This window comes from Sylvia atricapilla, chromosome 5 (assembly GCF_009819655.1).
Source record: "Sylvia atricapilla isolate bSylAtr1 chromosome 5, bSylAtr1.pri, whole genome shotgun sequence".
Lineage (NCBI taxonomy): Eukaryota > Metazoa > Chordata > Aves > Passeriformes > Sylviidae > Sylvia > Sylvia atricapilla.
Window position 1 is genome coordinate 45993014 of NC_089144.1, and position 16764 is coordinate 46009777.

The 16764-nt window shown below is 37.5% G+C and overlaps 1 protein-coding gene across 4 annotated transcripts in view; it reads right to left on the bottom strand.

Moving 5' to 3' along the window:
* The window catches only part of ANKS1B (ankyrin repeat and sterile alpha motif domain containing 1B), a 413515-nt gene that overhangs the window by 151627 nt on the left and 245124 nt on the right, over window positions 1–16764 (bottom strand). For all 4 annotated transcript variants that reach the window (XM_066319365.1, XM_066319364.1, XM_066319362.1 and 1 more), the window contains 2 exons: window positions 14020–14118; window positions 3909–4061 (listed from right to left, as the gene is read on the bottom strand). In XM_066319365.1, the coding sequence (XP_066175462.1) occupies window positions 3909–4061; window positions 14020–14118 (252 nt within the window). The remainder of the gene's footprint in view (window positions 1–3908; window positions 4062–14019; window positions 14119–16764) is intronic.

Genomic DNA, 16764 nt, shown 5'->3' on the forward strand with positions numbered 1-16764 from the left:
TTAGGGGATTACAGAACATACTGGACTTTTTTTTCAGTAGTTGATATGTATTTCAGAAAAGTTCCTAATAGCTACACACTGAATAAATTATATTTGAATCTGGAAATACAGATATGATCTCTCTAATGAGCCAAGAAACCTGGGAGACAAAAGCAAGAGTCTTGGGAAAGCATAGTCTAGGAGAAGGCATTCTGAATACTTAAAATCCCAGGATAAGAAAATTAGAACAATGCTTCCCAAAAAGCACATCACAGAAGGAAATAGATCTGGGAAAATTTTAAATGATCTAAATGAAAAATTAATTAGTGAAACAAAAACTAGATTTCAAAGTCTGACTTGTTGAAGAAGGACTGAGAATGCTGGTGAATAACTTTTAAAATTACTCTTCTGATCCAAATGCTTTTAGAAATTGCTGCTTAATTGCATTTGAAGAAACACATGCTCTATGTACACATGAAAGTTTGAAGTAAACTAGCATATAAGTCAGAGATGCCAGTACCTTGCCAGAATAATTTGAAATAAATTTTATGAAGCTGAATATTAAATTTGTTTCTTAATGCCAGGGAGATGGCTGTGGGACCAGAAAAACTGAGGGAAAATACCCTTTACCACAGTGCCTCAGACATTCTCCCTCTCTCATATGCTTTGTGCTTTCTTCAAAGCGGTTTTAAATGTGATTACCTAGATGATACTTTACAAGAATAATAAAACTGTGTTGAAAATAAAGTAAGAACTGTTCTTTTTAGGAAGACAAGAAGATTTAAAGTTCTGAATACTCTAGTGTTCTATGAGAATAAAGGGTAAATCACGAAGGATAACTTTAACCATAGAATCATTAAAGTTGGAAAGACCTTTAAGTTCATTGTGTTCCACCATAAACCTAATGCTGTCAGGTCCCAATAAACCATATCTCTAAGGGCCACACCCACCTGTCATTGAAATATCCTCAGGGATGGTGACTCAAATCTTCGTGACTTTCCTGGGCAGCTTGCTCCAACGCTTGACAACTCTTTCCTTTCAGTGACGAATGTTTTCCTAATATTCAATACAAGCCTTGAGGCCATTTCCTCTTATCCTATTTTTTTTCACTTGGGAGGAGAGACTGACCTCCACCTGTCTACAGCCTCCTTTCAGGTAGGGATAGAGTGAAAAGGTCTCCCCTGAGCCTGCTTTTCTCCAGGTTGAACTACCCCAGCTCCCTCAGCCACCCTTCACAGAATGTGAGTGCTCCAGAGGCTTTACCAACTTTGCTGTCCTTTTGGGATACGCTCCAGCATCTCAACCTCCTTCTTCTAGTGAGGGATCCAAACAGAAGATATCATCTCTAGCATCAAACCTGTTTCTATCCCTCCAGGATGCATGGTTGACTTCTCAATAGCTAAATGGAAAGAAGCACCAAATATGAGCAAAGCCATATTAGGTATGAGCCAAATTGAGCCAAATTAGGTATGGTTTTTATGTCAAATTGAGTGTCCGAAACTGCTTAAAAAGCAGAAATGAAGAAGTTATAATATCTGTAGCCCTTGATACATATATTTTCTGCATATTAGACATAACTTTAATTTAAACTTCTTGTTCAGTCTACAACTTAAGCATCAAGAGGCACCAAACCAAGGATACTCTGAATTCTTTTTAGGATTCTGAATGTTTTTTCTCTAGTTTTTCAAGTGCCTGGATTTTGACCTACTCAAGTGAAAAGTCCTGTTCCTGAGTTAGTGGTTTTGACCTTTATGCATTCTTTTATGAAAAACTTTCTGCAAGAAGCTTTTCTTTGCCATCAACTGAAGATGTGAGACCTCTGAAATCAATTTCAGACAGCAGGCCTGCTGGTCAGAGCTAAGTATCTCGTTCTGAAAGACTGCAGAATGCTTCAAACCAATTTCTTGTCCATTTCTGAAAGATTCTCTTCAATTGAAAGAAAATAGTAATAGTAAATACCTTTCTAAGCTACAGATTTTCTCAGTGAACATAATATCATTACATTGAGTTCCTACTGACTGGGGGGGGATCAAATATGGCAGGACTAAAACAGTAATTCTTACAAGGTAAAACTGTTTCATTAACTCTGCTCTTGAACAATATATTTTGAACATATCAGGTGGAAAAATATTTATCTCTATAGATTCCTATTTCTATAGAAATACTTAGACAACTATTGAACAGCCTCTTCTTGCAATTCATGGCAAAAGGGGATGTTTTTCCAAGAAGTACAGGTCTTCAAAATGTACATAATGGTAAGCTTTAAAGTTAGAGGGACATCGGGGTTTGGTTTATACTAGTTTTCCAGAAGTGTATTCCTGTTAACTTCAGTGCACTCCCCTTTTCATAAATTTAAACAAGTTTCAAGTCAAACCACAATCTTTAATGACGTTTTAATGATCCACTTGGGGGAGCTAAAGGGTAATTTGTTTCCTAATTGATTGTGGCAAAATGGGATGCAAAAGTACAGAAAACAAAAAATAGAAGCAGAATTTTCTACTTTTTTCAACTCAGTGCTGGTTGATGACCTGTATTAGCTTCTGAGGCAAAGTGTCCCCAGTTCTTATTAAAATTCCAGCCATTTCGAGAAAAAAGAATCCCAATTATAACTAGCTTAGCAGCAGATGCCCATAGTGCATCAATCATATCCTGACTTCGACTATGAACCTACAAGATACATTAAATGAGGCAAAACACATGAGGCAGAGTTTGACCTTTACACTACATTTTTCTGATAGTTAACATCAACCGTGACAGCAAGAAAAGAAATTCTAACATTCAATGTTAGAATTCTAACATTCAATGGTTTTGTCTTCCTACTAATAGGAAATAACTCCTTTTTTGGTTTTTTGGGGGTTTTTTTTGGTTTTTTTTTCTTTTGTTAGATGCTGGTCTCAGCCTACACTTGCCTGTGCAACAGTTAACTGTGTTGCAACAGGGCTTTGCACCATAGTTATGTTCTTCATTTCTCCAGCCTGGGACACAATGGGAACTGCTTCCTGGTATAAAGGTACACCAGCTACTTTATCTTATGCTTGTTTGACTATGGTTACTGGTAGCCCTTGGACTGCTCCGGGACCCAGGCACTAATCAGAGGCAGAGACATAGTATCTCCTGTACCTGAAGGAAGAGCAGAGTGGTCTGTGAAGAATCAATAACATGAAATCAGGCTTCTCTCCATGTAGAGGTTGCCCTAATAGTTCATATAAACTGATATTACAGTTGATTTCAGAAGTCACAGCAAAGCTACAATCATCAATCTTTTATAAGAGAGAACAACTCACTTTCAGACACATAACTCACATGAAAATTCCACGGCTAGAGCTGTACTGTCAACGTCTTTACCGTAACATTACAAATTTCACTATAACAGCACAAACTTCCTCTCACTCCAAATTACCCTGCAGTGCAGTCCACGTTAAAGTTTATGGTTGCCTATGTGGACATCTAATTAAACTGAGTAATGTAAATGAAGTTTCAAGCAAAAGTGATAATTAAATGAAAATTGTGTTATTTTAGAATAACTTACTAAGTATAAGGTTTCCTTACATTATGTCTAATTCAGCTGGAGCATGTAGAAAAAGTAAACTATAAGTATCTCTACAGGAAGTACTGTTTCTAGGCACTTTAAAAGCAAAGGCACGTGCTTTGTAGGTATAAAATCCTCAAATATATTTTTAAATGTCATTCAGCCTCCTGAAGGCAAACACAATCATGCTGATTGAATACCATGCTAAAGACAATGGCAAAGTAGATGGAAGCAAAGGGTACAGCCAACCCAGCTACAGGCATGTAAGGTGTAGCCATTAACAGCACTTGATGACTGTGTTTGTGGTGCAAATTGCTTTTCTGCCTTCTCCTTGATGTACAAGGACAAGTACTACATAATGTATTTGGGAGGAACTACTGCTATAAATTAATCAACTTACATTAATTAATTCAATCTCCCATATTTTTTTCACAAGGTCCATCGATGTATAGCCATTAATTAGAAAGGATTTGGTATAGTCACCCAGTTCAATGGAATCCAGCCATTCAGCTACAGAGGAGGGGTTGTAACCATCATGACCAATCTGCTTCATCTGAAAAACAAGAATGAGCAAAAATTACTGGAGATATTCACCAAACACCTTTCAGAACAGGAGTTGCATGTATTATTTTCTTCCGGTCAGTTATCTTAGTATCTGATCAACAGCCTTTTAATGGCCAGTACAACATGACACAATTTTGTGTTTAAGCAGTAATAGAACTTAGTTTTTGATGCATCTCTTTCTTATGGATGCTTGCCTTTTACACCAGAGTATACCAAGACTGCAGCTGGAGTTCAATTCTTTCGAGACTTCAGGGAATCCATAAGGAGGAAGACAAAAGGGTGAAAGAGACAGTAATATGCATCTGCCAAAAATGTCAGATTTTCACCTCAGATTTCATAGAAGGGGAATAAATTAGACTGAGAAATGGTTCTTTTGGTATCATACTGCAAATGAAACATATGGTCTTGGTTGTATTATTCCTAATTTATCTTTTCCACCAGTCTATATGTTATTTTATAACCCCTGAACCTGCACTACATTTTTCCATCCCCAGGGAATGTTTAAAAAAAGTATCTTTCCTCTACCTGCTCACATTTTTCAAGGCACTCCTGGGAATTAAACATGTTTTAGATTGCTCACTGTATGTTAAGTTGTCTGAGATTGGACAACTGAATCAGATATTATCGGAATGGAACTGACAGAATAATGTACACAGAAGTGCACCACTTGCATGTATATAGAAACACAGCCACCTAATGTCATAAATCTTGTTTTCATAAAAAACTAAGAAATACCACTGGCATGTCATTTTTCTGAATTTTGTTAAGCTGCCAGGAAGTAAAAGCTGCAATTTCTCTTTCACTACTGCCTCTCAGTGACACAAGTGAAGACTTTCAAGATAGTCATTAAAGCCATTAAAGATAAAAATGCTTAAAGCCTCTACCTGTGCAGTTTGTTATGCCACACTGTTTTAATGAATTTTAAAGTAATCTACAACAATGGCAAAAACAGAAGTAGAATGAGGTAGAAAAAATGATGAAATAGCCTCAATTTTCAACAGTATTTTGTACATATTGTTTTCTATGTAAGTGTAACTATTGCTAACTTGATAATACACTGAACTGGTAAATTTTTAAGAAGCTTTAGAGTGTTAGAAACCATTGGTTTTGCATAGGTTCTCCTGACTGTGCAGGGGTGACTGTGAACAGTAAAAGCCAGTCTCCCATTTTTGCCTATTGATATACATTCCTACTTTATGAGAAACAATGGAAGTGTGACAGAAACAAAATGCTTTCAGCTTAAGTTTGAAGTGAGTGACAAAGTAATTTAAAAAGGAGAGAATTCTGATCTTAATATCTTGCCTGAACCAAATGATTTCTCACAGTTTATTTGAAATACAATTTAAATTCAGAACAGAGAAAAAAAATTAAAGTCTGCATTTGAAAGCCACAGCAGTGTTCATCAATCTGTCCATTCAAATGCAGAAAGCCAGCATGTCACAGTCTTGATCTGGGCTTCCTGCAGTGCCAGAGAGGAGTGATGCAGGCACACTGCAATGTGAATATGAGAGTTTACTCATAGTCTTCTGCTGCAGATGCTGGGTATAAAATATTAATTGCAATATTAAATGATGTAATGAAATAACTATCTTAAATCATAAAAGAAAGACAACAGAACTCACATAATTAGCAGTGGAAATCGTAGACTTTCAGGTCACTGTGGTAACAAAGGAATCATACTGGAAAGAAAGAATCTTTTTTTTTTAGTCAAACTTGACATTCTGGAATTTACTTTCATCCGAATTCAGGATGAAATTATTCTATTTTAAAAGCACAGCAATGTCATTGTCATTCAGACTTACATTAAATATTAGATTGATAGCTGTCTGTCCAGCAGACTGCAAAATACTGGAGGATCCAGGGAGGTCTGGCTCCTGAGAAACTTATTTCAAGATCTGATTTTAAAAATGGTATGCTTAAATAGCAGACACTTGAAAAGCAAGAACCCAATAAATGGAAGAAGAAAAATTCTAGTATAGAGAAGACATGAAGACATACAGGCCCACAGGGAACACGAGTTTCAGAAAATACAAGGTATTTTTGTTTCCTTTCACTAACAAAGAAAACTGAAGCACCATGAAAACAATTTTCAACGTATCCAGATGGGGCAAATAATTTATTGTGTTCATTAATATTTGATCTTTACATTTAATAGATTCTGATTTTTAAATGATTTTATTTTTGTCCTCCTGATTTGAGAAAACCCACGCAGTGTGGTCCATACTTTTGGTAACCCATCAGCCTCTATGAAAAGTAAACACAACATGGCCAGTTTCTAAATTCTCAATTCCCACTGGAGTTCATGTTCTTCTATTACAGCAGAGTTGCAAAGGGCTGCAGGCAATTAAACACAGGTGAACAATGCAATAAACAAGAGGCTGAGAACAACTGAAATGGGTGTGACAATTTCAGTCTTTGGATTTGGTGCCAATAGACAGAATAGTTATTGGGTCACTCAATAGCCTACATGAAAATACATGTAGGGTCTGTTGTAGGGCAGCAGCTGATTCTGCAAGCATTTTCCCTTTCCCTGTCCCAGAGTTTTGTCTGCTTGTATTCAAGGCCATGCTGCAAGTAATGCAGCTGCTTAGCCTTGGATCAGATCTGTGTGGGGAAGAGCAGACAGCCCTGGCCAGGGCTTTAGCCAGACCCCATCTTTTGCAGGAGCTGCATGTGAGCTCAGGTCCGTGTCCTGACACTTCCCTGAGCTATGCTGTAGATATGTCTGTGCCCAGCCCACATTTATTCATCCTCAACCCTCCAAGATGACCTTGTCCTGTTCTCATCCCAGTGAATGTCCTGTGGATTTGCCATGGGATGCGGCTGCTCACAGTCATTGCCACTGTCCCTGCTCTACTCACTTTGTCCCAGTGCTCCCTGCCCACTGCCCACCTGAGCTGGCAGGACAGTTGCTACTATCACAATAAATTGATCTCAGAACTAGAATATTTACTACTGGTTTCAGCACAAAAGTGATATTTTGTTTTGCCATGAACTGAGAAACACTCTTATCTAAAACAGGCTTTCTAAAATGCATCTAAAATGAAAATTAATAATATTTCAGTATATATTCTCTTGCATGGAAATTCTCTCTTTGTCTTTTAATAATACCAACTTTATTAACTGTCATTCATAGTGACCTGAATGTTTTCCTTCCAAATACTTACTGACAGACTTATCTAGATATGACAGTATTGTATCATTAACAGCATCTGCTTTTCATACAAAATGTTATTGAGCTTTTAAATAGAAACACTTTGAAATATCTGTCTGGAAGTGTTGCCCTTTTACTTTGTCAGAGATTCAGTTTATTTGCATCTTACCCCAGCTTTCATTAACAGGTCATGGCTCTTAGACTGTATCTTTCCTTCTATACTGCACTATTATCTTGGACTCCTCTCACAGATCATTGAATCCCTTCTTGGCTTCTTGGTTGATTGATATTTCTTGAAAGAAAAACTCCCACCTACCTATTGACTGTATTTCCACGCATATTTCAATCATTTTGCACCAGCTACAACACAGGCACCAGTGGTGTCAAACATCCAAGTAAGGTGCACACTGTTTGACTCAGATCAATGTAAAATCTCTGAGCTGCAAGTCATGACAATGTTTCAGATATTAACTACTCATAAATAGGGACACTGTTGTTCTTCCACAGACACTACTACCAGCTCATTCAGTTGTTTAGAGAGCAATATCAATGTTACCTTTTTCACTGCATAAGATTTTCATGTGCTGACTGTGGAAAAGGCTAGGAATTGAAGCCCAAAGGATTTAGAGAAAAATAAATGTTTAAGAAAATATGATTCGAAAAGTATAGAAGAAGATAAAACCATACAAGGTTTTTTCCTAGGTCTATTGATATATCATCAGTATCACTTCCTTTGAAATGAATAGAAAGCAGAAGCCAGAAAGAGCTGTTTCTCATAATGAAATTGCAATGTCAAGTAGTATCCTAATGGGTTGAGAAATCCCTCACAAGAGATTGTCTGTACAACAGACTTTTTAAAAACTATATCACTGCTGTGTCAATAGAGCATTTTACATTAGGATAAAAGGTACTTGAGCTTTTTGCCTCTGAAAGGTGGCCAAATAAACACAAATAGAGCTTCAAATAATCACATATGCACTAGAAACATCAAGGTAATTCAGTAGCATGGACTGTTACCAGTTTTCTCTGATCTTGAAAGGTAGATGGGGAATTAATACTAGGTTCTCCAAAGGTAATATCACTATTTGGGGGACCTTAGTGTGTGTATCAAAATCAAGCTATTTATGTGCTGTAAAAGGAGGATAACATTACTTGACTTTCACAGCTTTTTAAATGATGGCTATGATTACTGTGAATTTATGCTTGTGTTCATTTGGATGAAAGATTTTTTCAGCAAGCATAAAATGCTTTCTTTTATACCACTGGCCCATTCAAAAGCTTTAAGCAGCATTTTTGGAACTATATGAAACTATCAACTATCTAGCTAAGAAATTTTAGGCCGTTGTACTGGGGGATATATCAGCTCTTTTTGTTCCTTGTCTTTGACAGTTCTCTGTTATACATTGTGTATTTTACAAAATGTGGTCTGTTGGTGTCATGTTGTTGGAAGAGATCATTACTCCTCTGGAGTGCTGAAAGAAAAGGCTCAGAAGACTGACACTTCTGAAGCCCAGAGAGCCTGGCTGGAACAGGGGCACCACATGGAGCTGGAGCCTTCAGTGCCTGGGCAGAAACTGAACTGCAGTCAGGGGCAGAGGGGCAGCTTTCATAGAGGACGGGCACAAATGGCAAAGGACCTGAGAAGACTTTGCATGTGCTGCTGGTGAGAAAGGCACTGAGTGAAACAGGGTCTGCCTGCAGAGACACAGCAGGTGAGGCAGAACTGTATATAAACTTTTTAGGTTTCTATTCCATCTACCCTGTCACATATTTAAAAAGATAACTATTCAAGCTTGCGTTCTATTAATGTTCCACTTTTCTTTCCACTAATCAAAAGCCTTCTGTCTTCTTGTGGAGCTTGCTAGAAAAAGACAGTACAGGCACATTCACTTCACAGCAGTGCATGATTCAGGATCTCGCCTCAATGGAAGGTCCAGAATACCCCTTGAGGATGAGTTCAGTGTTTCCTACCTAAGATTGTCAGAACTGCATTAGGCATCCTTACTATGGTTTTTTCAGTTGGAATCTGTCCTCCAAATTGAAGGAAAAATAGATGCACACCTAGGGGTTTTTGTGTTTGATTTTTTGTGTGTGTGTGTGTGGTTTTTTTTTTTGTTTTTTTTTGTTTTTTTGTTTTTTTTTAGAGAGAAATGTAAACAGTTCCACATCCAGAAGAATGAAGAAACCTCCTAGTTCTTCATCAGATACAATATGTGGGACAAGGGAACAACAGTTGTCATTCACTGATAATGTATGCAACAGTTCAGACATATCCATTGCATAAAATGTAATCTTAAGATCTAAATCTGAAATTTGTTGACTAAGTGGAAGCTATGACTTTTGATCTCATGAAAAAGTTTAAGTCAGCTTCTTCAGGTTGTCATCCTAGTCTGGTTACCAAAACCAGGGGACAGCACTTCCTCTCATGTAACATATATCCTTGCCTGCTGACTATTCTCAGAACAGCCAGTAGATATTGTGGAGCCAATCACAAATAAGAAAGTATAAAAGAAGCAGGAAGATAAGACACATTGTATGGCAATGGTGGCAGGACCACCAGCATGCTACATGACAGAGATAAATGGCAGTTTGTCATGTCTAGAATGGCTGTCTGGTAAGCTCAGATAAGAAGGAAAATATTTGTTTTACTGCTTTCATCAGGCAGTTTTCAAGTACATGCCTGGAGAGGACATTTGGTCTGCAGGACCAGTCTGAAGTAAACACCTTGAACTACAGCTTGAGTGTATCTAACTGCTTGCACTGATTCATTCCTATTGTGCTGCATTACTTAAATAACCTAGATTACCCATTTGTATTTCAGACAAATTGAAAAATTCATGTGTTGTATTGGATTCTAATGCCTTTTTCTGTCCTTACAGTTAAAGGTCTTGCGAGTGGTGCAGTGAGCATGTCAGTAGCCTCCTTTTGAACCAGGAAAGTAATTCCCAGACGCATAAGGAGGGAAAACAGCAGAGTAGAAAGCACGTCCTTTGAATCCCATTTTTCATCTTCACTTCCAGCAGACCAGAAAAAAGGAGTCACAGTCAGAAAGGGTCATCAACATTTTGCAGCATCTCCTAATTTGGAAACTGTCTTAGGAAGGGAAGTGCTAAATGGGAGGTAATTAAACACCAGGATTGAAATCAACTTGTTGAGCTCTGGGGTGTCTAAGCCAATAGCAATATAGCAACAGCAAACACACGATGTGATCTTTCTCTGTTACATACACAGCATAGTTAATGAGCACATGCACAGTCGTTCTGTTTTCCTAAATGCCAGACTCACTGTGTTTGCAGAAGAGTGTTACATATGAGTAATAAGTCCAGCACTTTTTGGAAGCAGAGCTTTATCGCTCTTATAACACCACTCGCAGACAGGATGTGCTCACAGCCTGCTCAAATCCTACTTCTTGTCTAGTTCTGCAAAGCACTCAAGTCTGGTTGCCTGCACACCACTATTCCCAAACCTGCTTTGTGCTGAGACCTCTCTGTGCAGGAAGGAACAAGCTGCTTTAAGAATAGCTCTGAAGCCTGGATAAAGCTGCTCTCAGCTAACATCTTTCTTCCATCTGTCAAATGAGAGCATGTGTTCCCTTTATATGCTGGAAGAAGGAGCCATACACTGAGCATCCCACACAAAACCAATCTTTTTTCTTAGATAATTGCTGAGATAAGCTAGGACAATTGTCATTTAAAAAAACCAACACCTTTTGAGGAACCCACTGAGAAGTCACTTGCACATAGGTTTGGGACGCTGAAATAGCTGGCCAATGCTCCTTAGGTTTTCTATGTAACTTAAGTGTGACTAAAATTTTATGCCATGACTGTTATTACTTATAATTAATTTTGCAAATGATATTTCTACCAGGCTGTCTTAACCTTATATGATTAAAGTAAGCCATAAAGTGCTTTAGTTATTATTTAGGTGAAACTTGAGTAAGTTAAATTACCCTGGTACACGATAAGAATTAGAGCTACAAGCTCTAATCCAACAAAAATAAAGTGTATTTTGGAAAGAAGAATTCTATCTCAAAGGTTTTAACCCTACATACCTACTGGTGAATATAAAATTTTTCCCTCTTATGAAATGTTCTTCTCAAATACAGAATATAATGAGAAAACATATTGAGAAATCCAGGTAAATATACCCTTCAATACCTGTTAAATACCGTATAAGAGACTACAATGATTAATTAATCTTTATTGGGCCAAAATGTGGGTATTTTCCTCTATTTAAAACCAATCCAAGCTCCAGAGAATGGTTCCTAAGCAGGATACTCTTTGGGAAGGCAGTTAAGGGTAAAAAATTTCAGCTACTAAATACCTGTTGCATTTCCAGGCTGCACAAGTGAGTATGTATCAGAATAACAAAAAGAGCTTTTAAAAAAGGTACTTTAAAACCTTGAAGATAGATCTGTTGCTTGATTTTACCCTCTAAACTTAATCACAGCTGCCTGGGGCTTTAGGGAAGTGTTGTTGGATAGGTGTTTTTTAAAGCACTTAACTTGCACCACAAAACATGAGCTAAAAGTATCTCAAGAAAGGAAACATTATTAGTAAAACTAAAAATAACATCATCAGCAATGTCATTAGAGTAAAAAAGGCATGAAGTCATCTAGAATTAAATTAAATTCTGAGAAACAGAAAATAAGTACATGTTCCAAACAAATAAACTAACAGAATTTTTATCTAATGAGATTCGAATTAGTGAGACTCCAATTATGGTTTGAGATTTTAATATATTTAAGATGGCATGAACTATTTTGAATGCAGAATGACAGAGCTGAACTTATCAACACACAAGTAGATATTCAGCGATGTTTCATGGTTTGTTGCAGGATGTGAAAGTGTCTTATGTCTTTAGCAAGCTGTTGTGAATACAACAAGGGTGCGTTACATTACATAAAACTTCCCATGAACCTAATTTTTAGACTCTATAACCTGCCTTCAAAAGAACTCAGGAAGTTATGTGTTTTTACTATGTAAGCTCTCTTACATTGTTGTCATTTATGTGGAGAAACATGATGCACAGCTTGATCTTGTAACTGCCTTTGTTCTGGTGTAACATGCTTGCATCAAAGACATGTTAAAAATGTGGTCCTTAGGGGACTGCCTTTTTAGATCATCAGGGAAGATGCTAAAAAACTATCTCACCATTATTCAGCACATGCTTCAAGCCATCCTTTGTTAATTATCTTTGGTTCAGAATTCTTCTGAGTAACTGCATAACCATTGGATTGTTAACTGGTTTCAAGAGTACCTCTAAATCTTGAATCTGTCTCCTATCAAGCAGATTTTAAAGGACTGCAGTTGTAGTTTTATAACAGAATCTGCTCTCAGCATTAGTAAACTCTCCGAAAGCAGACAATATTAGCAATGCTTTCATAAAGACCAGCCACTGAGTGCAGATATCATTAATATGCTGTATCAACAATCAATTCATTAACTGTGAAGAACGTAAACAAGACTACATGAAAGCTGATCTCTCTAAGAAGCATGAAAAACAAAATAAATATTTCATCACCTACAAGCTCAACTGAAGATTACAATTTTTTTAATTGTATTTGTATTGCTGAAAAATTAATGAATTAATAGATAAGCCTTTAGTATTTTTTATAATTCATCAAATGCTACTTTTAATACCCTACTTCAACAATTTATCTCCTTTGTTTAATATGGTACGTGGAAAATTATTGTTTTTAATGATCTTTGGTGTTTCTGTGTGCAGACTCACATTGTAGTATATACAGATTGACTAACACATCCAGATAGAGAAATTGCTTCACAACTTCTGATATTCCTATACAAAAGAAACCCTTATGCTATTTTACTAGTCATCCATCCAGGAAGCCTTGATGCATCAAAAAGCCTTTTTGAACAAGCTCTGCTTCATGATCTAAACTGAAAAATCCTTTAATAAGTCTTGTCATTCACCAGTACCATGAAACTTCAAATGGATTAATCTCTATTTACCTCGACTATTTCCCACATCCACCAGAATACTCAGCGCATTTTACACTTGATTTTATTCCTGCCTTAGTATTTTGCATGAAGTATCAGCATCACATGTGAGAGCCTTCCAAGCCCTACTGGTGTCCCCTGTTCGTCATTCATTCTCCTTATAAAATTTTACAAATTAAAGTAGTAATTTTCCATGCCAAGTCCACTATCTCTTGTTTGGAATGATAGTAGAAGACTCCAGTGATACATTCTGGTATGCAGAATATTCTACCACTGATTTAAAAATCTAGAGTTTAAATTGGCTAGCACTAAAAATGATTGGTAAAATGGCTGCAAGCTTTTCCTGTCTGCAGCTGAGAAGAAAAATTCATATACATAGCAGAAAATTAAATCCACAACCTGCAGGAAGTCTCTGTGTGTCACAAAAAAAGGCAGGTATTAGGAAAAAAAATCTTTCCTCCAATGCTTTTAAGAGTACTTATATAAGGGGTAAAGTATTTCCAGGGCAACTGCTATGTTAAGATAGGCATTCTGGGATTCATGGACAGCCTTATTTACACATATGTAATGGCATTCTATAAATAGGCTGAAAGGCCAAAAGTAATTCAGGTATATTCTAAACAGCCATCACATCAAACTACAGATTTACTTTCCTTTGCTTTGTCAACTACATTTATACAAAGGGAGACTGGTGCATTGACATTATTTTATGCCATATTTGCCTATGCAAAAAACCAGTAGAATTATGTCTATTTCCATTTGAAAAAGTGTTTTAAATAATGTGAATACTGCAGGGATTAGTTCCCTCACTTGTGTAATAACATAAATAATACCTTTGGGAGAAGCTGGATTGCCTGGAGTATTCTCTGTCTGTGCCCAGAGTTAAGGATTCCTATTTCCAGGAGATCCTGGTCCTCCATCACGTTGCTTCCCTAAAAATGGAGAGAAAAGGTGGAATAAAAATGAAAAACTTAACAGATGCTCTCAATAGCCTGAAAAAGGTTCTTCTGTCACATTTAAAAGAGAACACTTTGCTTAACTTAAAGCATCAGGCAAGAATAATAAATTACTGATGATTGCATTCATTTTCATGCTAAGAAAATATGGTGGATGGTGCCTGAACCCATGGACTATTGCTACACTGCTGGCAGCACTGCTGGTGAAGAAATTGTAGCTTTCATTCAAGCTGAATACCAGTTGTGAACTCGCTTTCATTGGAACCAAGGACATGACTACAAAATACAAAAAGAAATCCTCCATTTTTTCAATTCACCTCCTACCTCACAAAGTCATTTATGATGTTCATTTTTCTCCAGACTGAAAAAAAAACTCAACACAGAATAAGATGAGGAGAACGGATGACAATAAAATTATTTAGTTCATTGATAGTAAAATGATGAAGAAAGGCACTGGTATCAACAAACTATGCAGTCCCCATCCCCCTAAATTTAACTGTACCAATTCAATCCTAACTTTATTTGTCACTGCTTTTATCTTCCTGTGTGGGGGTGGGCGGAGCCCCAGCTGCTTTGCCCTGGAGGGAGCCAAGCTGAGGAGTTAAGAAAGAATTTCGCAACTTCACCCAGAGCCCTTAAGACAAAAGACCTTCTAGTCACGGCAACCTGTCCGGAGACCCACAAGCCCCCCTCGGGATTTTATGTAGATCTGTTACAATTGATTGGTTCTGTACCCTTTTCCTCCCACCCTGGTGTCCCATAAAAACCCCTGGGTTTCCTCTGGTCAGGAGAAGTTCCTCATCCCTGGATCCCTTTCGCTGGTACCCTTGCAATAAAGTACCACCTGCGGAAATTCCACACGAGACCTCTCTCTCTCTCACCACGGCCGGCTAAAAGAGGGGCAACTCACAAGGGCAGGAGCTGAGAGCACTGAGCTGAAATCACTGAGAGCTGAAATCACTGAGCTGAAAAATCACTGCTCTGCCCGGTGCTGAAGAGCGCCCTGACCCCCCAAGGAGCTGTCTTTAGCGAGACATCTTTTGGGGTGGCTGTAGCTCACTGAGTCCCAAGCGGCGGACCCCATCTACCAGCTGGGATATTCCTGCTCATAGACAGGTCAAAAAGTTCCAAACATTCAAATAGCTGAAAAAGACCATCTGTTCAAATAATACTCAAAATAATTGCCCAGAAAAGTTCATGTAATAAACCTGCAGAACTCAAGCATCTCTTCTTAGGAGCTGCTAGCAGCAAGAGCTACACAAACAGGACAATACAATTCCTAAATTCAAGGAGTCTGACACCACCTAGTAAGTTCAGCAGTTGAAGGTCAATGATGTAAAGACTCTGAAAAAACTCTGAAAATAAACAATATTTTTTAAAAGTTTCTAGCTATTACAAAACCTGAAAAACAGATGACCTGACTCTTAGCCTTGTTGGAATCTCATGACACTAATTGGCTAGAAGCAAGAATTCTTACTTGTGCTCATTTAACTTGACCACGAAATAGGCTTTATGTGAGCAAATCCATGAAAACTTCATCTCAACCTTTCCATTTGGCTTACTGATTCTGACTTAGCACAGCTCTTAAGAAGTGGCAAAATGAAAAGCAAGTAGGCACATAACAAAACATGCTTAAATGCTTTGCTGAGTCAGGGATTAATAAAGGATATGATTTCTTTATGAATATAAAATCTCCTGACCCAAAGCAGCATGGATTTCTTTCAAATATCACCCTGGAATATGGAAGACTTCACTCTGTTCAGCTGCTAAATCTTCACTCTTTTCAGATGGACTGATTAGTTTACAGGTTCTCCACTGAGTACCCTGCAAAATCTAGGTGATATCTTTTTAGGGGAATCAAGGAAACCTTGCAAAGCTATTGTATTTTAAATTATATTTTACAGTAAGTGGTATGTTTTAAGACTACAAGTCTGCAAATCATACCCTGAAATAATCTGTGTGCAGCATTCAGAACAGGGCAGACAGAAACCTGCTGTACAAGGAGAATCTGTGCAATGATGCTGGTTTAAGTAGATCACCCAGTATAAGAGTGTATGCAGTACAGGCTGTGCAAACAGTGACAGTGATTAGGTGGGGGTAATACACCCTTTATCTCCCCGGTAAACACATTAAAATTATAATTTCCTCTTTCTGTCTTTCTTTTTTAAGTAACCAAAAGGAGGCTGCAAACTTACAGGAAAAACTCTTGAAAAAAGCCATCCATTTAGGGCTGGATTCTCCTTTGGCTGGAAATAGCTAGCATAAATGGATTTAAGGAAACTGAGCCAACTGAGGATCCAGTCCAAAACAAAGGCTATACATTTCCATTCATTTCAACAAATGTATCTATTTTGTTTCTAGCTACTGCTTTCACTTCATTTAACTGTTTTTTAGATTTCACCTTCATTACTGCACGATGTTTACACACAATCACAGTGTACTCATCACTGTTTCCTGGTGCCAGTAACCTTGGCATACAGCTTCAAATATTGCAATGTTTAAAACTCAATTAAACTAACAGGCACAGGAAAAATATTTGCACATAGAGGCTGCATCACAGAGAAAGCATTATTTTATTAATCCTTTGCTATTGTTTACATATTCTTATGTACTATTTAGTGT